This window comes from Narcine bancroftii, chromosome 3, assembly GCF_036971445.1.
Source record: "Narcine bancroftii isolate sNarBan1 chromosome 3, sNarBan1.hap1, whole genome shotgun sequence".
Classification (NCBI taxonomy): domain Eukaryota; kingdom Metazoa; phylum Chordata; class Chondrichthyes; order Torpediniformes; family Narcinidae; genus Narcine; species Narcine bancroftii.
In genome coordinates, this window is record NC_091471.1 from 133435389 (window position 1) to 133460560 (window position 25172).

Genomic DNA, 25172 nt, shown 5'->3' on the forward strand with positions numbered 1-25172 from the left:
TAGGTTTGAGTTAATGTTAAGGAGCCTATTTTGGAGATATTTTGATTCTGCATGTATTAGCTATCATCTTTTATTAACTTTTTTTAAAACAATGAGTTTCACATTCATTTCTAGCAATTGACCCCTCTGGCACTGAAATTTATCCAGCACTAGTATTGAGTCACATTTATTTAAATGTTAGACATAATAAAACTTAATCTACAAATTAAAATAAGATTTTCTTTTTCATTTTTCTTTCTGCCTCTTCTTTTGCAGTGCCAATAATCTGTTTTTAATGGGTTTACTTAAAATCTCCTTTGATTTTGCATTGAAGTCAGCCATTCCAATTTTCATATCCTAAACTTGATTCAGGGGATGCATACTTTCTTGCTTGGTACATTGAGTCTCGGATTTCCATTTTACATTACGAAACAGATGTACATTTCCCACACAACAGATATTCAAAAATACATGGTTAAAATCAACTAAATGTGGATCTTATCAGTTTCCCATGTCTTGCAGATTATTATTCATCTTTTGCCTCATTTGATTGTTAAAGATGTCAATATACTTTCATCAATCCTTAAAATGAATAAAAAAATACATAATAATAAAATAAAATATACAGACTTGGTGGTTCAAGCAAAATCGGGATATAATAAATTAATGCAGAATAAAAATGGGAATGAGAAAACTAGACAAGAAAATATAACGTCTAGGTCTTTTTCCATAAGGATAAGATGGTAAGATAAGGCCACAAAGGAGAAAGCACTCCGTATGCAGACACTGAATGTGTGGCAGACATTGATATTGAATCCCTACTCTGCTGATGAGGTCGCTGATGAGATTAACAGACTGTCACCAGGAGTGAAAGACAAAAAAGGCTACGAATTCTGGAAAAACTACCAAGAAATAACAAATTCTGGGAATCTAAGAACAATGCAGAGAATGTTAGAAATGTTGAGAGAGGGAAAAACAGACTTCTTCATTATCTACAAGCCAGACTCTTGCTGTGATTGTGTATGTTTGTGACAGAATAGAAACTAACTACAATTACGAACAAGAAAGACGGCAGTTCACTAAGGACCTACTGCTGAGTCTCACACATATTAAGCTGGTCTGATGGTGCAAATGCTCTCATTTACTCCTTTCTCTTCTCTTCTGTTACTGCCCCCAATAAGCTGAAATGTACCCAAACTCTGTGACGTTCTCCCATTTTTCAGTTCATTTTATTGTGTGAGACTGTCCCTTTAAAAGAACAGATTTAACAACCTGTCTGCAGGATTTGAAGTGACTGAAATTAGCAGCAAGCTTTGAAGAAATTGTGCTCCTAAATTGATACATTTGAAGAGAGGCAAGGCAGTGTCTCTAAACCCAGGTGCAGAGGCCATGTGAACAACAGATTAAGACTGAATACACAGTTTTGCTCAGGGGCCATTTTAAGGAAGCAGCACAAGAGACAACAGCTCTTAGACCTCCTTCATGGGAAGGAGAAATCCATTTGGTCTCATTGTGGTTATAGACAGAATTGTCAGATTTCCTCCTTTTGCTTACAGAGGAATGAGAAACCACTTCGACTGACCCACAAAAAAGGTTTTACAATCACAGAAGAAATACTGCACTCTACTTGACTGACACACAAAAAGGGTTTTAAATGCTGAAGAAAACAGTCATCTAAAAAGGACATTTCTCTGAAGCACCTCAACCAGGTGTCACGAGTATTCAACATTCTGTCACCCTTTCACCCACTTCAGGAACCACTAACTTCATCTTAAGGCCTGCGTGTTTCACCATTCTAAGGCCTGTGTGTCTCCACCATCGTAAATCCTCCGTGTCTCACCATTCATCTAAGGCCTGCGTGCCTCAACCATCTAAAGTCTGTGTATCACATCAATCTCAAGCCCAAGTGTCATCAATGAATTTCTGAACTTTGAACTGCCTTCCCAGAATTGAGCCTTGTGCTGTATTGGCTTGGGGTATCACAGACACAGACACTAATACATTTCTGCATAGTTAAAATTTAAATTAGATAATTGTATATAAATTTAGTTATGTTTGATAGATTAAGTTTTATATAATTGTTGATTAATAATTTAAAATATTATTTCAAATATAACACCATCTGAGCTAATCTTGATTGCTGCTGTCCTATACGTAACAACTCAAACAAGTGCAAAGACAAAAATGTATCAACTGGTCTGACGGAACACTCCCCCCTCCACACCCCCACACTCCCACACCCCCACACCCCCACACTCCCACACCCCCACACCCCCACATCCCCACATCCCCACACCCCCACATCCCCACACCCCCACATTCCCACACTCCCACACTCCCACACTCCCACACAGTTTAGAGCAGCCATGGTGTGTGTACACACACACACACACACACACACACACACACACACACACACACACACACACACACACACACACACACACACACACACACACACACACACACACACACACACACACACACACACACACAATGAACTGGTACATACAATGATGAAGGAAAAAATCACTACAATACCCCACTTCACCTTGACTCAGTGCAGGCACAGGTCTATGCTACAAGGGACACTAATTAAATGCTCCCAACTCTTTTAACAGGACACATCTTACCAAGATTCTCCAGCACACTTCTGCATTTCTAGGTCTGGAGTAAAGCAGGGTAGTCTCAAGCTGGAAAAGAGAGAGAACAAACAACACATAGCACCTTTATAGTGCTGGAGGGTCCAGCCCAGGTCATTTATATAGACCCAACAGCAAGATGTGCACTAATGGGTGGGGCGGAACCAAACCTTGATTGGCAGCTGATGTGTTCTCCAACTAGATAGGGGTAGTACTGTCATGTGAGAGCCACAACCCTTCCCAATACAACAAGTACCTATGTGTCTAACTTCAATCTATTTTGAGTTTGCAATGATGAGTACCAGGACATAATCTCAATCAAAATAAACTAATTGAAATGGTCCAGATGGCCATTTCCCTAGTTGTAATGGTTTTAGATCACATTGATCTGGTTTGTTGGAAAGCTATATAGAATGACATATCTTCCTACAATTCTAGCAATGTTCATCCAACATAAAAATTCATAATAATGTCTTCATATTGAAGATTGAATAGCTCATCTATAGCCCTTGCAATGAGAATATCTAAAATGACAAATATGTCCATTGTAAACATTCTTGATCAATTGAGAATTCTAACCTGTAATTATAGAATGTCTTTTCCTTCAGGCTGAACATGAACCATATTTTTCTTTCTCCTTCCACAGAAGTGTTGGACTACTCTGTTTATGTTTGACATATATTGATCTCATCTTATTTTACTGTTTGCACTCTCTTTAAGTTTGCTCCAACAATTGGTTTGTGTGCCTTTAAGAATAATTGTGCCACAGTCAAAAGTAGCTGCCTAGAGCTCTCTTTGTCTGTTTTTGATCTGACTCACAAGACTCATTAGTGGATACTGACTGAGCCTGTAGCAAGATGATTGAACATTCAGATCCAATTTTCTTGTGCATTTTGCACATAGCTACTAAATGTTCAGAGTCTTTACAAGCTCTCAATGTTGCTCCCAAAGGTAGAGAATCATTTATTTCTATTTGTTTTGTTTTTTTCAAATTCTTGGTACTAATAGTAATGTATACCAGGATTTAACTTGAATACTACTGGTGAGTTCTATTCACAAAATCAGTTACAATTTATAAGAGTTTCAAGCAATGGTATCTATCTTATTCTACTCAAACAGTAAGAAGCCTACTATAAGCAGTATTTACATAAACTAGATGACATTACTATTGGTTGTCTTGCCACATATCTTATTTACATAATTATAAGTACAACATACACATGCTTGCAGAAACTAAACTTATGAGTTTATCTTCAAACTCAAAAAACAAACGATTAAAGCTAATTTCAGTGAGCTATCACATTCAAGCCAACTGAGTCTGATTATGCAAAGATTTATATATTAAAGTTGATGAAAGGTATATTTTACAACAGAGTCATTACTGACTTATCAAAACAGTTGCGGACGAATGTATCCCCACCAAATCGTTCAGTTTTCCCTAATCTGAAGGCCTGGATGAACATCGAAATCCTGGACCTGCTGAGAGCCAGATCATAGGTATTTAAGTCCAAAGATCCAGAACAGTACACAAGAAGCAGCTATGACCTATGAAAAGTCATCTCCTGGACAAAGTGGAGATTCCAGACAAGAATGGAAACAGCAAAGGATACACAAGAGCTGTGGCAGGGACTAAATAACATAACCTGAAAAATAGTTCCATCTATTAGATGACACCCTTTTAATTCAACGAGGAATGAATGATCCTGAAGAAAATCTGCATCAAGCAAAGGTTGGGATACTGCTACTATAATAAATGCCCAAGTGCAGGGATGATTCTCGAACTTGACATTCATCTTCCTGGTGCTGAAGGTCGCAATGTTGGAACTGTTAACTGCTCGTGGTTGCAGGTCCAGGGTGGGATGGTGTGTGTCAAACCAATGGATGGAAATACACTAACTTCTGAACCTGTATCCACTAGAAATTTTCGTGAAGACAGTTGGTCCCATACATATCATAGGCTTGCAGGTTTTTCGCCAATCGTCGCAGCCCTTACTGGTGGTTGGCTTGGGCATTTCCCTCAAATGAGCAGGGTGGAAGGCACTTGCAGGCATTTACTCCCCAACACCTGTGATAACACCACCTAGACGACGTTTCCACAGTCTACTTACCTGTTTTGGGGTGTTGTTTGTTTGTAGGAAGTGCTGTGTTAAGAGCACTAGAGTGGAGGGTTTGGTTGCACAGACTTGTCTTTCCTTCCTGTCCTTTTTAGCCAGCCATAGAATGTCTGCCTCCGTCACAACAGTCCTTGGGTCTTCAAATGAACACTTGGATAACAAGAGCCTAATATAATCTGGCATTCATTCTAAAAAGATCTGCTCATATAGCAGATGCCAGGAACAGCATTCCGTCCATTAGTTCTGAAGGGGCGCGGTCTCCAAACCTATTGAAATGTAGTCGTTTGGCTGCTCTTTCCCTACGGGACATACCATATACCCGTAATAAAGTGCTTTTAGTGCGTCATACTTGCTGAAACGTGGTGAATCCCATAGGAAGTTGTTGACCCTCTTAGCGATAGCCTGGTTCAGGGGACTGATGAGATGGTAATAATGAGTGGTGTCCAACTCGACTTTGTGAAGGTGAAATTGTGCTTCAGCCTGTTGAAACCACAGTTCAGGCTCAGCTGTCCAGAAAGGTGGTAGCTTCACAGAGGTGGCTGCAGAGTCAATGTTTGTCCAAAATACATTTTTGGATTGTTGGGGTCATCAATTGTGAAATGGACTTACTGTTCAGAATGCACGCAACCTTTTCAAAGCCTGAATCACGTGCCCAATACACGTTACCATCATCATGGACTGATGTCACATAGCCAGTTTGATGCCTTCTGGGAGTTGTAGCGCCACCATAGCGCCATTACAGTGAACTCTTTTCTCTGCTTTACTGTTTGACTGTGGATGCAGAGGACTTGAAGTCACATGTCAAAAATCATACTCTTCTGCAAAGATCTGGAATTCTCCACAGCTGAAGCATGGTCTATTGTCACTGTAGATAATTTGAGGAATTCCATGTCTTTCAAAGTTTGTTTTCATATATTTGATCACACAAGAAGCAGATATATTTGGAAGCAGCACAATCTTTTGATAGTTGGGTAGATAATCAATAACCAGCAAGTAATTCTTTCCATCCATGTGAAACAAGTCAATCCCAACTTTCTGTGATGGTTTCGCTGGTAAGTCAGTTATGATCATGGGTTCCTTTGTCTGCTTTGTGTAATGTTTCAAACAGGTCTCACATTTTGAAACAATCCTCTTGTCACCAAGCAGTGATTCATGTCCATCTGAGATTACTGTCATCCTGAGGTGCAGATCTGTATTTTAACTTTCACCTTGAGTTTACATGTACCTTTTGTTTTGATACCCTATCCATTGTAGGCTTTGAGCTGTACAGGATTTGTATGGATGTATAGATTTATCTTCATTGCACGCTCACAGATCAAATTGGCCTTTGTCCCTGTGTCCAGCTTGAAAGAAATATTTGTTTCATTTGTATGTAATGACACAGTCCACTTATCCTGCTCAGCTCTGTTCATGCTTGCTGTTCAGTGTCTATCGGTTTATAGTCTTTCTGCACTACTATAACAATGAAGAGTGCATCACGGAGAGCAGTTCCTTCTATAGTGTGTACTCTATATTGTGCACTGTCGGGCATTTTCCCTTTGAAAATAACTTGACTCGAGAGAAACTATAGCATCTTTATTCATGCTAAGATGGCATCAAACTGAACTTTCTCATACAATGTAACTGTGTATATAACATCACACCTGCATTTGCATTCCCATAGCATGCATGCTCTCACTTCTGTTTTGTTTCCCTTTGGAAAAACATTGCTTTGCACAATAATTCTGTCATTTTCACTTGTTATAGGCTTATCCATAAGCTGGGCATTGCTTTGGCGCATGCTTAGTGCAACATTGCTTAAAATTGAATGTCCCTCTATCATATTATTGTTTCTTGTATATCATATTTTGTTTGTGTGTGTCCAGACACTGTGATAATGACTATGTCTTCATTTTAATTGGCTTTTACACTATCATTGAACATTTTGCGTGCTGTAGATCTAGTTCACTGATATGGCATATCTTCACAGCTCCAGCTTTGTCTCTCACAGAAACCTCTCTCTCACTTTCTTCTTATTAATTCTGAATACAATTTGATCATGGATTATTGAATCTTGCAGTGATCCAAAATTGCATGTTCTTGCTTTTAATTTTAAGTCTGTTTAAAAAGCATTAAATTTCTCTTCCTGCATCTGCATGTGTGAACAAATCAAATGTTTCATTTTCCTTTGGTGAACAGTGTTCATCAAATCTCTTGATAACCATTTTGAATTTGTTTTGTTCTTATCCCTCAGCAAAATAAGTTAAATCCTCTGTGCATCAGGTTTGCTATCAAGTCCGATAGCTTTCACGTACACCATAAATTGTTGTTTGAACAACCTCCACTCATGGTTGACATTTCCAGTCCAACTTACAGCATCAGGAAATTTACACTCTCCATGTTTCTTCTGCTGCTATCAACTGATTCTCACTTTGCACACTCCTGGTGTTTCTTCCACACTTGCTTACATGCATACTCCTGGTACAATGTGATATTTCTGTTATTGTAATAAAGAAACTTGGATTCGAGGTACTAAGCAAGGCTACACCCTCAGAACTTTACTTTTTAATCTGGTGTTAATCTGGCCTTGCAATTGCATTTTGTAATTCAATTGAGATTCAAAGTATTAGCAGAGGTGATGAAGTACATAAAGTCTCTCTATATGCAGATGGTCTTTTCGTCTGTATTGCAGTTCCTACTAATTCTATCCCTGTGATGCTCTCTTTACTATTGGAATTTGATAGTTTTTCTAGAAATAAACTAAATTTTCAAAAAAGTGAATTTAATCCAAATAAACTCGCATGATCCTATTTATGATAATATGATAATTGTTAAAGAGAATTTTGGTTATTTAGGTGCTAAAATTACAAGGAAATTAAAAAAAAATTGAACTTAAAAATTTCTCCTTTATGAAATTTTGTGGAACAATCTTTTACTAGATGGTCCCTATTGACTAACTTTTGTTGATAGAATTAATGCTGTTAAGATATAATTTTTATATGTATTTCAAGTGTCCCAATTTTTATTCTGAAATTTTATTTTGATAATATTAATTCTAAGATTTCATCTTATATTTGGAATGATAAGGGGGCCAGATTGAATAAGCTTCACTTACAGAAATCTATGAAGGATGGTTGTATGACCTTACCGAATTTGAGATTTTACTATTGGGCAGTTAATATTTTCTAATATTATTTTTTTGATTTATTAGTTTGTTAAATTTGTTCATCTATTCTGGGTAGATTTGGAATTGAAAATTGTCCAGAATTATTTCTTAGCTTCTTTTTTAGGACCAGCATTACCTTTTAGACTATCCAAGATCAGTAGATTAAAAAAAACATACAAATGCTGGAGAAATTCAACAGGCCAAACACTGCCTTTATGTAGCAAAAGTAAAGATACTTTACCAACATTTTGGGCTTGAGCCCTTCATCAAGGTGTGGGGGATCATGAGAGATGTCAAAATAAAAGGGGCAAGGGGTGGGGGGAGGACCACAGGAAGAGGGGGAGGAGTCTAGGCTAGGTGGAGAGAGAAAGGAAGTAGGAACTGGAATAACTAGTTAAAGGGAGGGGGGGAGAGGGAGATAAAGGCAAGCTAATTAGTGGAATACAATGAACTCAGTGTTCATGTCCTGGGGTTGGAGAGTGCCCAAAGATCAGTAAGTATATTTCCAATCTAATTATTCAATATTCATTACACATTTAGTTGTAATTTTTAAGGTTTTTTGGACTAAAACATTTTGCTTTGGCTAATGTATATCTCGATTTAAAAAAAACTATCTAATCTTGGCTGAATGTTTCATATTTTGGAGATCAAAGGAATTATCTCTGTAGATTATTTGCTGATGGTGGTTTGATGTCTTTTGAACAACTTTCTACAAATATAATTTACTGTACATGGATTTTTTTAGCTACAGATTTCCTGAATACAGAAATGTCTAATTATTTAACATTACAACAACCAGATTTACTTGACATTTTATTCCAGTTAACCCCTTTCAGAAGGGTTTAATTGGTTTATATTCTTATATTAAATTTGAGATCATCCCCCATGGATAAGATTTGACAAATATGGGAATCAGAACATTAACCAACATTATTTCGTGAAACATGAGTAAGAATTACTAGACTAGTTAATACTTCATCCCTTTGTCCATGTCATTCTTTAATACAGTTTAAAATAGTTCATAGAGTTTATATGTCTAAAGATAAATTAGCTCATATCTTTCTACTTGTGATAGATGCAATACAGATGTGGCTTCATTGACTCATGTTTGGGTCATGTTCCGTGTTATAAAAAGTTTGGAAAGATATTTTTAAAACTCTATCAATGATACTGGTTATTCAATCAGAACCTAATCCTTTAACTGCATTTTGGAATTACAGATGTAGGTTGTTTACCTACTTCTGCATATCGACTTATAGCTTTTATTTACACTATTAGCTATAAAAGCCATTTTACTTAAATGGAAAGACTCTGATTCTCCTAAATTATTTCAATGGCTTTGTTATGTTATGTTTTTCTTAAACCTAGAAAAAAAAAGAAGTTGTACTTTTGATACAACTACAAAATTTAAAGAAACATAGAAACCATTTATTGATTATTTTCATGAGATATAAATGATGTTATTCTATGAATTAACTCTTCCTTTCCAGACATAATACAATTCTTTCCATTTTTGTTATCTGCAGGTGTGGACTGGAGCTGTGTTTTAAACTATTCGACAGGTCCTCAAGATAGGCTGCTCAGTTGTTTTTTTCTCATTTTGCTTTTTAACATTTTTTTAGTAGATTAGTTGAGATAATTGAAAAATAATATTATAATTATTTATTTTTCTGTTTTCTTTGTTAGGATAATTATTTTTAATATTTCACATTTTCAGTCTTTGAAATTTATATACTTATACTATGTAGACTTGGATATACCATTTTAATTGTGTTATTTCTATTCTCCTTGTGCTCTGTATATTATAAAATGTTAATAAAAAGATTGAAAAAGAAAGACAAAATAGTAGCAGCCATTTCCTCTTGCAATATAGGCTCATCTAATCTTGTTTGGTTATCCAAAGAAATCGTGAGAATATTTAAGTGATCCCGGAAATACTTAATCAAACTGCTATCATTTGTGAATTCAGAAGAATAAAGCCAGGAATAAAATTTCCTGAATGTATAATTTATCTCAGAGTTATCTGTAGTTATGTTACCATCATCTATTTGATCATTGTAAATTGCTGCTTGGGTTCAAAACCTCTCAACTTATTAGCTAAAAGCTTACCAGATTTGTCACTATGAATATAAAACTGATCCTTACTCTTTAAAAGTTGGCATTCAATTGGATAAGTGGAAACAAGATCAAATTTAGTTTGAAGTTCAACTAGCTTTTTATATAATTCAAGATTTTTAACTTGAGTATATCGTTGATCTATTTGTTTAATTTGATTAATCTATTCTAATCTTTCTTTATTGGCCTTCCTTTTTATGTTCATGTTATAAGAAATAACTTGTTCCCTATGAAAAACTTTCAAAGCATCCTAAACAATCAAACTGGAAGTTTCTAATGAAGTATTTGTATTAAAGAAAAGTTATCAACTCCATAAATTTCATACTCATTATGTGATAGTAAAGACAAATTGAAATGCCAATGTCTCTTTTTATTTGATGGAGACCAGGAAAGATCACAGATAATAGAACAGAGGCATGATCTGATATTACTATTTTCACAAAAGCAAGTCAATGGGATCTGTTGATCATCAATAAGAAAATAATTAATCTGTGCAAAAGGGTGATAAATGTGTGAAAAAGAAAGAATACTCTCTCCTATTTGGATGAAGAAAATGCAAAAGATCAGAAATATCATAATTTGATAAAATGAATGAATTAATGAGGCAGATTTATTCATTGTGACTGGATTAGGAGACGAATGAATCAAACAGGATCTAACCAACAATTAAAATCCCCACCAAGCACCAGAGAGTATAAACTCAAGTCCAGTAGTGAAAGAAAAACATTAAAAAAAACCCACAACATCTACATTAGGGGCATAGACATTAGCAAAAACTACCATTTTATTATTCAATTGTCCTGAAACAACCTTTTATATCTGATAAGACACTGTGATGAATAAAAGGAATATTTTGATTAATAAGAATCAAGACCCCACTGATCTTAGCCTGAAAGGAAGAATGAAAATGCTATCCCCTCCACCTTGTCACAAGGTGAGAATTATCACAACTGCAAATATGCATTTCTTGTAAAAATACAATTGTTGCTTTAAGTTTTTAATATGAAAACATTTTCCTTCTCTTAACTAGATGATTCAAGCCTTTTACGTTCCAACTAATGAAATGAATTAAATTATCCATATTTTTTATTAATAATGTAACTTTATTATCACTAATAATATCCAAACTCTAGGTGTCAGCCTTGAGGCAAAAACTTGAAACTAATAATGAATTAAAAATAAACTGTACAGGATCAAAATTTGTACAGACTTCTAAAACCATAACAACCTTGAGAAATCAACACCCCACCCTTCTACCCCCTTCCCTCCAACCCCAAAACAAGACAGATGCTAAAGACACCAAAAGCAAGGTCTTCAAAATAACAATTTCCAACCCAAACAAATCTTCCTGCTAGCTCCATTCTTGTTGATGTAAATATACTCAGCACTTCCAAATAATACATAATTTTGTTAAGACTACAATCATATGAAAAAGATTTCTTTTAGAATTTCTCATGCATTTCTTAAAAGTATATAATATAGAAATATGAATGATTATTATGGAGAGAAAAATGAATGTTCTTCTCATCAAAATTTGATAGCTCAATGAATTTAATACAAAGAAAACACTCACATGACTACAACCTAAGTGGGTTCATTACTTCATAAAATGTTGCCAAAGCAAAGAAAGCCAACCAGTCCTCACTCAACAAATACTATATAACAGGTATTAGAAAACTTAAAGGTATTAATAGTCAATCAGCTTCAGTTACCAAGTAGAAATTTACATGAGGCATGATGTAGCAGGGAGATCATCAAGGTAATTCTGAGCCTTTTAAACTGAGCACAGCCACTTATTATGTCTGTTGGGAAGTGTATCGTGGAGACACATGGGATATAACAGGGAAGGCTTGTAATCATGCTTGTACAACTCTGACATTACTTCTCTGATTTTAGTGCCCTGATTCAAAATGTCAGGACAGTAATCCGCTACAATATTGATCTGCTGGTCGCGATATTCGAATTTCCCTCTTTGACAAGATTCACGAATCAAAAAATCCTTTATTTGATATTGAAACAGCCGAAGAATTACTGAGCATGATCTCTGCCCCGAAGCCGGCTTAGGTATTAATGAGCAGTGAACTCTATCAATCTCTGGCAGAGATGGGAGCAGCTCCTTCTCAAAACCCATGCAAAGCAACTCTGAAAAAAATGTTGCAAGTTGCCCATTTTTGGCAGATTCAGCCAAGCCCTGAATTCGTAGATTTTGTCATCTAGATTTTGCCTTCAAGGTCAATGATTTTTGCTGTTAGCTTTGAATTGCTGTGACTTAATCTGGAGCACACATCTTCTAATTGGTCAACACAAGTTGTTCAAACCGAGCTCAAAAGATGATAAATGTTCATTGTCTTCCTCGGTTGATCTACAGTCTTAAGATAACTTTAAAAGCGTCAGCTAACAATTGTCTTTGCTGATCCAGTAGCTTAAAAATAGCCTCCATAGTCAGATTAGTTGGCACTTCTTCTTTCTTCCCTGATTTACCAGTTCTTGTAGCCATTTTAAAGCAAGTAGAGATAAAAGAAAAGAAAGGCATAAAATATGAAACACTTTGGTTAGAAAAATAAAGAACCAAATAGGATGAAGAAATATAAAGTAGGGAGGAGCATCTGACTGCTGTAACTACACCATGCTGCATCAAACTTTTAGTCTGGGGGTATAGGTTAATTGGGTATAAATTGGGCGGCATGGGCTCACGGGCTAAAAAGGCCAGTTATCGTGCTGCATGTCAAAATTTAAAAAAAAATTAAAATTAACACTATTAAAATTATTTGAAAGTAATTAATGGAACTGAAAGCAAGTAAGTCTCCAAAAGCTAATGACCTGCATTTTAGAGGTTTGTAGGTGGTGGCTATAGATATCATAGATGCACTGGTTATCATCTTCTAGATTTCTATAAATTACAATAGTTCCAATAGTTTGAAGATCATAAACATAACAATGCTATTTAAGAAAGAAGGAAGAAAATTGAGTCAGAGGCTAGTTAGCCTGACATCAGCAACAGGAAATTGCTGCATCTATTGTATGGGAAGTGATAACAATATTGTATCTGAGAACAAGCCACTGGAGACTGAAGCTGGTAAATGCAAAATACCTTAATTCAACGTGACAAGCAGGGATTTGCTTGGAGATACTCTCAGTACAATATCCCTGAATTCAAAGTACATTGTTTGCATAGTTTTCAGAACAAAGATAAAAACAGGCGAATCAATACAATTCCCACAGCTACCATGACATTATTTACTTCAATAGTTTGAGTTTGACAACTGGTTTCATTGAATTAAAGATTTATAATGAGAGCATTCTGTTACTCACTTGATACCTCTGAATGTTCATGCACTGTTTGATGGGTCAAAGTAATTCACGTGGATGGCCTAAAAGGTTCTGAGGATAGAAAACTCAGAGACCAAACATGGACAGTATTGTGGGACTTGGAATGGTTAATATGTAGAAAATAATGTTTTGGAACAAATACATGTTGAGAAGCTGTGAACAATGGGATGCCACCAGGATGCTGGTGGAGCTCCAGCTGTTCACAGTCTAAAACAATGATTTAAATGAAGTTATCAAGTTTGTTAATGATGCAGAGCTGGATTGCAATATGTGCTGTAAGAAGAATATAGAGAGATTTCAGGGGATAGCAACAGATTTAAAAAATGAGTGAGGGGTGTAATGTGGAAAAATGTGGTTATTCCTTCTATATCCTTCAAGTGTCTAATGCAAGGAGGCACCCTGACATCAGTAATGGCATATGTGCATATCTGTATTTGTGGCTGACAAACGACACTGGGAGGCTTGAATCATAATTTAAAGCAGACTTATGTTGAGCACATTCCAAGAGATGAAATCTAGTCAATTCCCATTCACTCACATTTATCAAGATCCCAATAACATCACCTCCCTCCAGTGATGGTTGTACTCACACCCTTCTTCATGGCTGAATCCAATCTTCAAAGACTGATTGCTGACATGCTAACCTAGCCATAACCCTCAAACCCTAAATATTTTGTCCTTCATTTTGCAACTGAGACTCTTCCTCATTCTAGACACAGATACAATGACCTCTTACAACTATCTCTTAGTTTTATCAAGATTGTTGTACATTTCAATTAGATCTTCTCATATTTTTCCAATGTCTACTTTTTGATACAAGCGTAGTTGATCCAATCTCTCACTGTGTATGTAGCAGTTCTGTCATCCCAGGTACCTGTCTGGTGAATATTTATTGTACTTCCTTTCTGGAAAATGATGGTTGTATAAAGACATCCAGGTCCTTTTTTCACATCAACAATTTACAAATTAAAAAAAAATCTGCATTTCTATTTCTCTTGTCGAAGTGAAAAGCCATATTTATCCATGTTTTCATCCTCTTACTCAACTATATTTACCTTGATGGTGTTTTGTATCCTCATCATAACTTATTATCTCATCTAGTTTTGAGTTGAGGTAAACTTAGAAATATTTGGTTTATCTCTCTCTCTCTCTCTCTCTCTCTCTCTCTCTCTCTCTATATATATACATATATATATATATATATATATACATACACACACACAAATATATATTATATATATGAAAATTCATTGGTGATTCTCTGAGAGAAAAAAAAGTTGGAAATAAGGAGCATATGATTCTTCTGCTGGGAGTGGTCATAATTTTTCACTGTTTGTTTATTCATATGTAACTAAATAATTTATATTGTTACGAGCCCAGGGGACCCCAAAACTCAGCAGCAATAGATATTCACCAAGACAAATGGTTGCTTAAACAAAAATTGCTTTTAATTATCTTTAAACATGAAAATATAATCACACTTTAACTTATCGCTATTGACTTAACTAACCTAACTTAACCCCCTTCTAATTCTAAGCGTACGTGTATATAATGTGTGTGTAAGTTCAGAAAGATTCTTTGGTTCACAGTCCAATCTCATTTCTCATTCCTCCAAGTTCACTGCTTGCAGGCATTTCTTATATGGCACACAGAATTTAACATGTATAAAGTTCAATGGTTACTGCTCAGGAAGGTTCTTGTCAGTTTTCAGAGAGAGATTTGTGGTTCGTTGGACATCCACAACTGATTCCTTTTTAATCAGCCCCTCCAGTGTCTTGCTGACGAAACTTGCCCCTTCAGGGTTCTCCAGATGATAACCTCTTTCTTTCAGGTCACTACAGACTTCCTTTTTGTTTCACTTATTCCAGGTGAAACATTAGACAGCCAGTCCTCTCCTCTTGCATGAACCACAAGGGCTTTGACCAGGCCATCTTCCAAAATGGGGCTTTCTACAAGCTTGCCAGCTTGTCCTGTTCCAGTCCCAGCTTCTGTACTGACTATAACATTGTAGAAGTGATCTCTCTCTCTCTCTCTCTCTCAGAGAGAGAAAGACTGTTTGACTCTCTTTGCTTGCAAAACCACATGACCCTCTTAGAACAGCAAGCTCTACTCCAGACAGAAGGTGGCTCCGACAAGATCTTTCATCTGTTGCCTTTTGTAAACAACTGTCCATTTGTGAACTCTCTTGGGCATTCTCCAAAGGTCTTGCAAAAGTTGTGGAGCCGATATGTCTCGCATTAGCAGAGCTCCAGTATTTCAAATAAGATCTGTTTTAAAGTGTTTGTATATAACCTACTCTAACAAACCTTTCCCAATTTATCTCCCAAAAACATATCTATATACTCTGTCAGCATGACATCAATTTTCCTTTACATACAATCCTTCGTCAACATACTGTGTTTTTTTATGTATTCCAGGAATAGCTTTTAGCACAGAATCTCCATAATCTCCTGGTCCCTAAAGTGTGCCTGTAGGTCATGTCTGGTCAGCAAGGTTTGGAAAACCAGAGGACATATTTCATTCTGCTGAATATCTTGCAGCTGCAATTTATGCCAATTTTAGAATGTGCCCCTGCAGCCAAGTTGTGGAGCAGAATCCTGTGTTGTTGAGGATGAACTAACAAAGATCACTGCATCTGTTTCCTGATCTTCTTGTTGAATGTACTTTCAATGTGAAATCTGTATACAATGGTCTCAAGTCTAATAGCACAATCACAAGTGCAGCATGAGATGACTTTGAGACCAGAACAAGAACCACATTTGTTTAAGGAGGAAACCTGCATGGTTAGCGCAGGACTTAGCACAACACTATTACAGTCCCAGCAACCCACTTTCAAATCCGCCACTGTTTGTAAGGAATTTATACATTTTCCCTACATCTGTGTAGGTTTTCCCCAGGTGCTCATGCTTCTTCCCACCCTCAAAATATATGGGGTTGTAAGATAATTTGGGTGAAAATGGTGGCATGGGTTTAAATGGCCAAAATTGGCTTCTACTGTGTGTAAATAACATTTAATTAAAAATTTAAAATAAGCTATGAAAGTAACTTTTAATTTATAATGAGGAACTAAAATAATATCAGTAAGTGCTAGAAATACTCAGAAGATCAGGAAGCTGAACAGAGTTGCTTAGTTTGTGAAGATAATAGCTTGTCAACTGATATGTCAATTCAGTTTCTCACTTTGCACATATGATGTCTGAACTGCTGAGTCTTTCTTGCATTTTAAGATTTAATTTTAGGAGTCAATCAGTGCCTTTTCAGATCAATTAGGTAGGTCAATCACAGTGTTGCCCGTTTTGCTAGAATCTTGAAATCAATTTAAAAGTAATTTGAAATAAATGGATGATACTTCCATCAGTGTCTCCTTTTTTCACTTTTGTTCCAATTTTGACAGCTTACCCATTCTATTTAATGGTTGGGTTTATTTCTAAGATAATTCAATATCACAGCAGATTTTATCTAATCACCTGAAATTCATCAGATTTTAGTATTGACAGGAACTGATATATGTTGTTAGAAAAGCGGAGCAACATATAATCTGAGCAGATTATAAATAAAGTAATGAAGATAATTTGATGAGTAAATGTCCATTGAATTCAACAGATACCATGGCCTGCATTAATGAATTTTCTTCTGATGCTATTGAATCATTCACAAACTAATCAGATTTCCTATTAACATGCCAAAAAAATTTGACATAATCACTGTTTTAAATATACCACTCATGATATAAAAATTGCAGGAGACATTTCAAAATCAGACCAGAAAAATCAAACATTGAAATGGGGTATTTTCAGAATCGGAATTAGGATTTATTGGCATGAGCAAGTCATGAATTAGTGTACTACAGCAGCATCATAGTGTAAACATTCATATTATAACCAACTTATGACATTACTATAAAAAATAAAAGTAAAATAATAATAACAATAATAGTGTACGGAAAGTAAGGCCATGTCTTTGATTATTCAGGAATTCGATGACAGTGGGGAAGAAGCTGTCCTTGTGCTCCTGTGTGCTTTTTAAGATCCTATACCTTTTTCCCCAATGGTAGCAAAATGTAGAGGGCATGGCCTGGGCAGTGGGGATCTTTGAGGATAGAGGCTGCTTTTTTAAGACACCACCTCATGTCGATGTCCTCAATGGTGTGAAGTCTGGTGCTTGTGATGTCACAGGCTGAGTTAACAACCCTCTGGAGTTTATTCTTGTCCTGAGGGTTGGCGCTTCCATACCAGTCAGTGATGCAACCAGCCAGAATGCTCCCCAAGGTACACCTGTAGAGGTTTTCGAGATTCTTTGGTGACATACCGAATCTCCTCAGGTGCCTCACAAAGTACAGCCACTGACGAGCCTTCTTTGTGATTACATCAACATGGAAGCTCCAGGACAGATCCTTGGAGAAGATGACGCCCAGGAATTTGAAGTTCTAACCCTCTCCACAACTGAGTCCTCAACGAGGACCAGGACGTGTTCTCTTGACTTTCTCCTGAAGTCAACAATCATCTCCTTGGTTTCTCTGACATTGAGTGCAAGATGGGTTTCCTTACACCATTCAACGACCTGATCCATCTCCCTCCTGGACGCTTCCTCATTGCTGTTTGTGATTCTGCCGACAACTGTGGTGTCATCAGCAAACTTGTAGATACCATTGGAATTGTGCCTGTCCACACAGTCATGGGTGATAATGAGTAGAGCAGTGGGCTCAGCATGCATCCGTGTATTGCAGCTGTGTTGATGATTAGTGAGGAGGAGACCTTGTTTCCAATTCAAACTGACTGTCATCTTCCAATGAAAAGGTCAAGAATCCAGTTGCAGAGTGGGGTACAGAGGCCTAGAGTTTGTAGCTTCTTGACCAATACTGAGGGAATAATGGTATTGAAGGCTGAGCTGTAGTCTGTGAAGAGCAGCTGTATGTATAAAATGCTATTTTCGCGGTGATCCAGAGCTGAGTGGAGAGCCAGAGATATTGCATCTTCCATGGAGCGATTGTGATGACAGGAGAATTGCAGTGGGTCCAGATCTTTACTTAGGTACATATTAATTCTGGCCACAACCAGCCTCTCAAAGCATTTCATCACAGTAGAAATTAGTAGCTGTTGATGCAGCCCACACTACTCTTCTTGGGTACCGGGATAATCGATGCCCTTTTGAAGCTGGTGGGAACTGCTGACTGCCACAATGAGAGGCTAAAAATGTCTGTGAAAACTCCGGCTGTTGGTTGGCACAGATTTTCAGTACCCTGCCAGGTACCCAATAAAGGCCTGACGCTTCTCGAGGGTCCACGCTCTTGAATGGTTTTCTGATGTCAGACAGATATCACAAGGTCCTCAGCCCTTTCAGGGATTCTAATTTGGTTATTCTTCTCAAAGCGGGCATAAAAGGTATTCATCTCATTGGGTAGTGAAGCATCACAGCCATCTATAGTGTTCACCTTCACTTTGTAGGCTGTACTAGCCTGAATTCCATGCCATAGCTGACGTGTATCTGTCTCTGTCTCCAGCTAACTCTGGAACTGCCACTTCAGTATATTCTGTAAAAACACATTGTTGGAGAAACTCAAGCTGGTCAAACAGTGTATTTTATATGGCAAACATAAAGATACGTAACCAACGTTTTGTGCTTGTGCCTTTCATCAAGGTTTGAAAAATGTTGGCAGGCACCTGAACAAAAATGGTGGGGTGGGGGGGGGGGTGAGAGAGGGGCAGGGAGAGGAACATAGTTCCAAAGGTGGAAGGTATATAAAGTGCACCCGTTTGACCAGCTGAGTTTCTCCAGCATTGTGTCAACCATGGTGTCTGTGGCCTTTCATGTTTTATGACTATAAACATTCTTCTTGCCTTGGAATAAAAACTGGAAAATTCAAAGATTTGACATTGATAGAATCGTAGAAAATAGGGGCAGGAGCAGGAGATTCAGTCTTTCGAGCCTGCACAACCATTCAGCATAATCATGCTTGATAATACATTCTTAATACCCTATTCCTGCTTTCTTTCCATACTGCTTGTTTCTTTTTGCCACAAGGGCATACCCAACTCTGTTCTGAATATATTTATAGAACTGGCCTCAACAAATTTCTGCATGAGGGAATTCTACAAGTTTATTGCCCTTTGAGTGAAGAAGTTTTTCCTCATCTTAGACCTGAATGGCTATCATATCCATACACTATCTTCTATATCACATTCTCTAATCTTACACACTAATCTCTTGCATGGGACCATATGAAAAGGCTTTTGAAAGTCCAAATACACACCAACATTTCAGCATTGTCTGCTCTACTGATTATATTTGAATAAGTCAATGCTATTATGATATTTTGTGATGATTTCACAATTATGTAAACACTTCTTTGAAGCGATGATCCTTTGTGGTAGATTTGGCAGTTTTAATATTTTTTTATATTTCTAAATGCATCAAAATGAGCATTTCTTACATATGTGATATTTCTAACATAAAATATTTAATAAAAGTGAAAATGCGCAAAAAATAATAGGATTATGTCTTTAAATTGCAACCCATTTCGCAAATGTGAACCATTATTGTACTTCCGATGATCCCCATTACATGCAGTTACTTCCATAATGTTTGGAACCAAGATATTTTGTTTTTCTTTATTTGCCCCTGTGCTCCACAATTTAAAATTTTAATCAAACAATTCACATGTGATTAAAGTGCACATTCCAAATTTTATTCAAGGTTATTTGTATACATTTTGGTTTGACCATGAAGAAATTACAGGACTTTTTATACATAATTTCCCCATTTCAGGGCACCACAATATGAGGGACATTTGTGATTATTCAGATATGTTTAATTGCTTCATTGGTCAGGTATAAGTGAGGTAAGAAACATAGAAACATCGAAGATAGGAGCAGGAGTAGGTCATTCGTCCCTTCGAGCCTGCTCCGCCATTCAACGAGATCATGGCTGATCTTAAAGTTCAGTACCCTGTCCCCGCCTTCTCTCCGTAACCCCTAATTCCCTTATACTGAAGAAATATATCTAATTCCCTCTTAAATATATTCAATGAACCTGCCTCTACTGCTCTCTGTGGCAATGAATTCCACAGATTCACCACCCTCATCTCGGTCCTAAATGGTTGGCCTATTATCCTCGAACCATGGCCCCGGGTTCTGGACTCCCCCACCATTGGAAACATCCCTTCCGCATCCATTCTGTCCAGTCCTGCCAGAATTTTATATGTCTCTATGAGATCCCCTCTCAATCTTCTAAACTCCAGTGAGTACAATCCCAATTTGCGCAATCTTTCCTCATAAGTCATTCCTGGCATTCCAGGTATCAGCCTGGTGAATCACCTTTGCACTCCCTCCATTGCAAGAACATCCTTCCTCAGATAAAGTGACCAAAACTGCACACAATACTCCAGGTGTGGACTCACCAAGGCTCTGTACAGCTGCAGTAAGGTATCCTTATTCCTATACTCAAACCCTCTTGATATGAAGGCCAACATACCATTTTCCTTTTTTAACCGCCTGCTGTACCTGCATGTTCATCTTCAGTGACTGGTGCACAAGAACCCCTCGGCCTCTCTGCACTTCCCCATCTCCCAATCTATTGCCATTCAAATAGTAATCTGCCCTCCGGTTTGTATTACCAAAGTTGATAACCTCACATTTATCCACAGTGTAGTGCATTTGCCATGTATCTGCCCAGTCCCCCAATTTATCAAAATCATACTGGAGCTTCCTGACCCCCTCTTCAGTGCACACAACCCCTCCTAGCTTAATGTCATCTGAAAATTTGGAGATATTACATCCAATCCCCTCATCTAGATCACTAATGTAAATTGTGAACAGCTGGGGTCCCAGTACAGATCCCTGAGGCACCCCATTGGTCACTACCTGCCACTCAGAAAATGAGCCAGTTATCCCAACTCTCTGTCTTCTATCTGCCAGCCAGTTCTCAATCCACATCAATACCTTGCACCCAATCCCATGAGCCTTGATTTTGCATGCCAGTCGTTTATGTGGGACCTTTTCGAAGGCCTTTTGGAAGTCCAGGTACACCACATCCACTGATTCTCCCCCATCTCTTTTACCTGTTATCATCTTAAAGAATTCCAATAGATTTGTCAAGCACGATTTACCTTTTGTAAATCCATATTGACTCTGTCTGATCCCTTCTCTGCTAGTCATATGCTCCGCTATTACATCCTTAATAATGGATTCCATCATTTTGCCCACTACTGATATAAGGCTCACCGGCCTATAATTCCCCGCTTTTTTTCTACCCCCCTTTTTAAATAGTTGGGTAACATTAGCTACCCTCCAATCCATGGGTACTGATCCTGAGTCGATCGAGTTCTGGAAAATAATTCTTAAAATATCTGCTATCTGAATGTCCACTGCTTTAAGTACCCTAGATGTAGATTATCAGGCCCTTGGGATTTATCAGCCTTCAATCCCTTAAATTTCCCCAAGACCATGTCCTTAGAGATACTAATTTCTTTCAGCTCCTCCCTTGCATTAGTCTCTATGTTTCCCAACATCCTTGGGAGGTTATTTGTATCCTCTCTTGTGAAAACAGAACTAAAGTAAGAATTTAATTGATCTCCCATTTCTTTATTCCCCATTATATATTCCCCTGATTCTGACTGCAAGGGACCTACTCTGGATTTCACCAATCTTTTCCTCTTGACATATCTATAAAAGCTTTTGCAGTTGGTTTTTAAGTTTACCGCAAGCTTACTTTCGTAATTTATTTTTGCCCTCTTGATTAATCCCTTTGTCCTCCTTTGCTGCATCTTGAACTGTTCCCAGTCTTCGGATTTAGTACTTTTTTTGGCCAATTGATATGCTCTCTCTTTGGACCTAATGCTGTCTCTAATTTCCCTTGCTATCCAAGATTGAGTCACCTTTTTTGGTTTATTTTTATGCCAAACCGGTATAAACGATTTCTGCAATTCTTCCATTAGATCTTTGAATGCTTACCATTGTCTTTCCACTGTTAACCCACCCATAAACACCACCCAATCAATCTTACTCAACTCCCTTCTCATACCATCATAATTCCCTTTATTTAAATTCAGGACCTTAGTCTCAGTTTTAATTTCTTCATTCTCGATGTCAAGTGAGAATTTGATCATATTGTCATCGCTCCTACCCAAAGGGCCTCGTACAACAAGATTGCTGATTAGCCCCTTTTCATTGGTAGGCTTGCTTCTAAGCTTTTGATTAACTTTTGAGTCTGTAATTGCCATTTTTCCATCAGAGTCATGCCAAAGAAAGTCAAATAACCCATTACGAGGTTAAAAAAAAACAAGAACAAAACAGTAAGCAACATCTTGGTTTGGCTGGGAGTCGGAGGAGGAGCTTGGAGAGAGTCGGGCTGTGAATCAGAGGAGGAAGAGCTTGCTGAAAGTGAGTCAGAGGAGGAGGAGCTTGCTGAAAGTGAGTCAGAGGAGGAGGAGTTTGCTGAAAGTGAGGAGAAGGAAAGCTATTAAAGTCAGGGGCTTACCGGGGCTTGGGCCTACTTGGTTCGGCTGGGAGTTGGAGGAGGAGCATGGAGAGAGTCGGGCTGAGAGTCAGAGGAGGAGGAGCTTGCTGAAAGCGAAAGGGGTTAATTGGTCAAGGGCCAATAAAAGGAGTGAAAGGGGAGGGAGCGGCCAGTGAGGAGTGGCTCAGTGAGTGAGTGGAGCAGTGAAGGAGTGAGACTTGCTGGCTTTGGCTTCTCAGGCTTCGGCGAAAGCAGGCAAGGAGAAAAGGTAAGCTGAGTTATTTGCCTTCGTGTTCAGAGTCATGCCAATAGGGTTAGTGCTCTGTACTGGGTGTCAGATGTGGGAACAATGGGTGACCTCCACCCTCCCAAATGGCCACATCTGCACCAGGTGTACCGAGATGCAGTTACTAAGGGAGCGAATAAGGGATATGGAGTTGCAGATTGATAACCTGCAGCTTGTAATAGAGAGTGAGGAGTTAATCAACTCAACTTTTAGGGCGATAAATACTCCAGAACCTGTGTCAGGTAAGTGGGAAACCGTCAGGGGGGAAAGAAAAAAGCGAGAAAAGCAGAGAGCACACCAGTGACTATCCCACTCAGCAACAGTTATGTTGTGTTGGATTCTGTTGAGGGAGATGACTGGACAGAAGATGGCCATGGGCACCAGGTCAATGGCAATGAGCCTGGCAGAGTGGTGCAAAAGAAAAGGAAAAGGCAAAATGCAGTAGTTATTGGGGACTCCATTGTCAGGGGTACAGATAGGAGGTTCTGTGAGCCAGATAAGTATACCCGCATGGTGTGCTGCCTCCCTGGTGCAAAGGTACGAGATATCACAAATCGGGTCCAAAATATTCTGAGAGGAGAGGGAGAGCAGCCTGATGTCTTGGTACATGTGGGTACAAACGACATTGACAAGAAAAGGGAGGAGGTAATGAAAAGGGATTACAGTGAGCTGGGACGAAAGCTGAAAGACAGGAATGCTAGGGTGGTGATCTCAGGATTACTACCTGTTCCAAATGCAAGTGATGAAAAGAATGTAAGGATAAGGAAAATGAACATGTGGCTGAGATGCTGGTGTACAAGGGAAAGATATGGCTTCTTGGATCATTTGGATCTCTTTTGGGGAAGGCATGATCTTTACAAGAGGGACGGGTTGCACCTAAATCCAAAAGGTGTCAACATTTTGGCAAGGATGTTTGGTACAGCAGTGGGGCAAGATTTAAACTAATTTGGCAGGGGTATGGGAACCAGAGTGATAGGGAAAAGGGTAGGGAAGATAAAGTAATGGCCAGGAAAAGTAAAATAGGAAAAGTAATGTTGGGAGGAGAAAGTAAAAAATCAGATGGTGCAGTGAGTTTTCGGGTCAATGATAGTGTTAAGAAAATTACAAAGAAAAATGGTGGGCAGAAAAATCAAAAGAAAAGGTTACAGAAGTCACTAGATATTAAAAGGACAAAAAGCATAAGGGCACTTTATCTGAATGCTCACAGTATTAGAAATAAGGTTAGTGAACTTGAGGCGCAAATCGGTACCCATGCCTATGATTTGGGAGTCATCACGGAAACATGCCTACAAGGTGACCCTAAATGGGAATTAAACTTTTAAGGGTATCAGGTGGTGCAAAGAGATAGACAGGATGGTAAGGGAGGTGGAGTTGCACTCTTAATCAAAGATGAGCTCCAGGCAGTAGTGAGGAATGATATAAGATCTAAAGTGCATAATGTTGAGTCCATTTGGGTAGAGATAAAGAATAACAAAGGGAAAAAATTATTGGTGGGTGTTATCTATCGCCCACCAAATAACAATAGTTTAGTGGCACAGGAAATAAATAGAGAGATAAGTGAGGCATGTATTAATGATACGGCAGTAGTCATGGGGGACTTCAACTTCCACATAGATTGGGAAAATCAAGTTGGTCGTGGGAGTCTGGAAGAGGACTTCATAGAATGCATCTGCAATAGCTTTCTTGAGCAGCATGTTAAGGAACTCACAAGAGAAAATGCTCTTCTGGATCTAGTGTTGTGCAATGAGATAGGTAGAGTAAATGATGTAATAGTCAGAGACCATCTGGGAAATAGCGATCATAGTATGATTGAATTTTTCATTCAGATGGAAGGGGAAATAGTTAGATCTAAAACTAATATATTATGCTTAAACAGGGGTGACTACCATAGGATGAGGGAGGAATTGGGCAGAGTGGACTGGGAGCACAGGCTAATTGATGAAACAGTTGAGGAACAGTGGAAAATTTTCAAAGAAATATTTTGTAATGTTCAACAAAAATATATTCTGATCAGGAAAAAGGGCAGCAAGGGAGGGAAAAATCAACCGTGGTTAACAAAGGAAATAAAGGAGAGTATAAAATTGAAGACGCAGGTGTACAAAGCTGCA

The 25172-nt window shown here is 38.0% G+C and overlaps 1 protein-coding gene across 3 annotated transcripts in view; it reads right to left on the reverse strand.

Moving 5' to 3' along the window:
• The window catches only part of LOC138757581 (short transient receptor potential channel 3-like), a 200480-nt gene that overhangs the window by 144936 nt on the left and 30372 nt on the right, over positions 1-25172 (reverse strand). The window contains exon 1 of one of the 3 annotated variants that reach the window (XM_069925170.1): positions 2613-2666. The exons of the other annotated variants lie outside the window; for them this stretch is intronic. Within the exon in view, the coding sequence (XP_069781271.1) occupies positions 2613-2638 (26 nt within the window). The 5' untranslated portion in view covers positions 2639-2666. Of the gene's footprint in view, positions 1-2612; positions 2667-25172 lie in introns of those variants that run through there. 3 annotated transcript variants of the gene reach the window in all.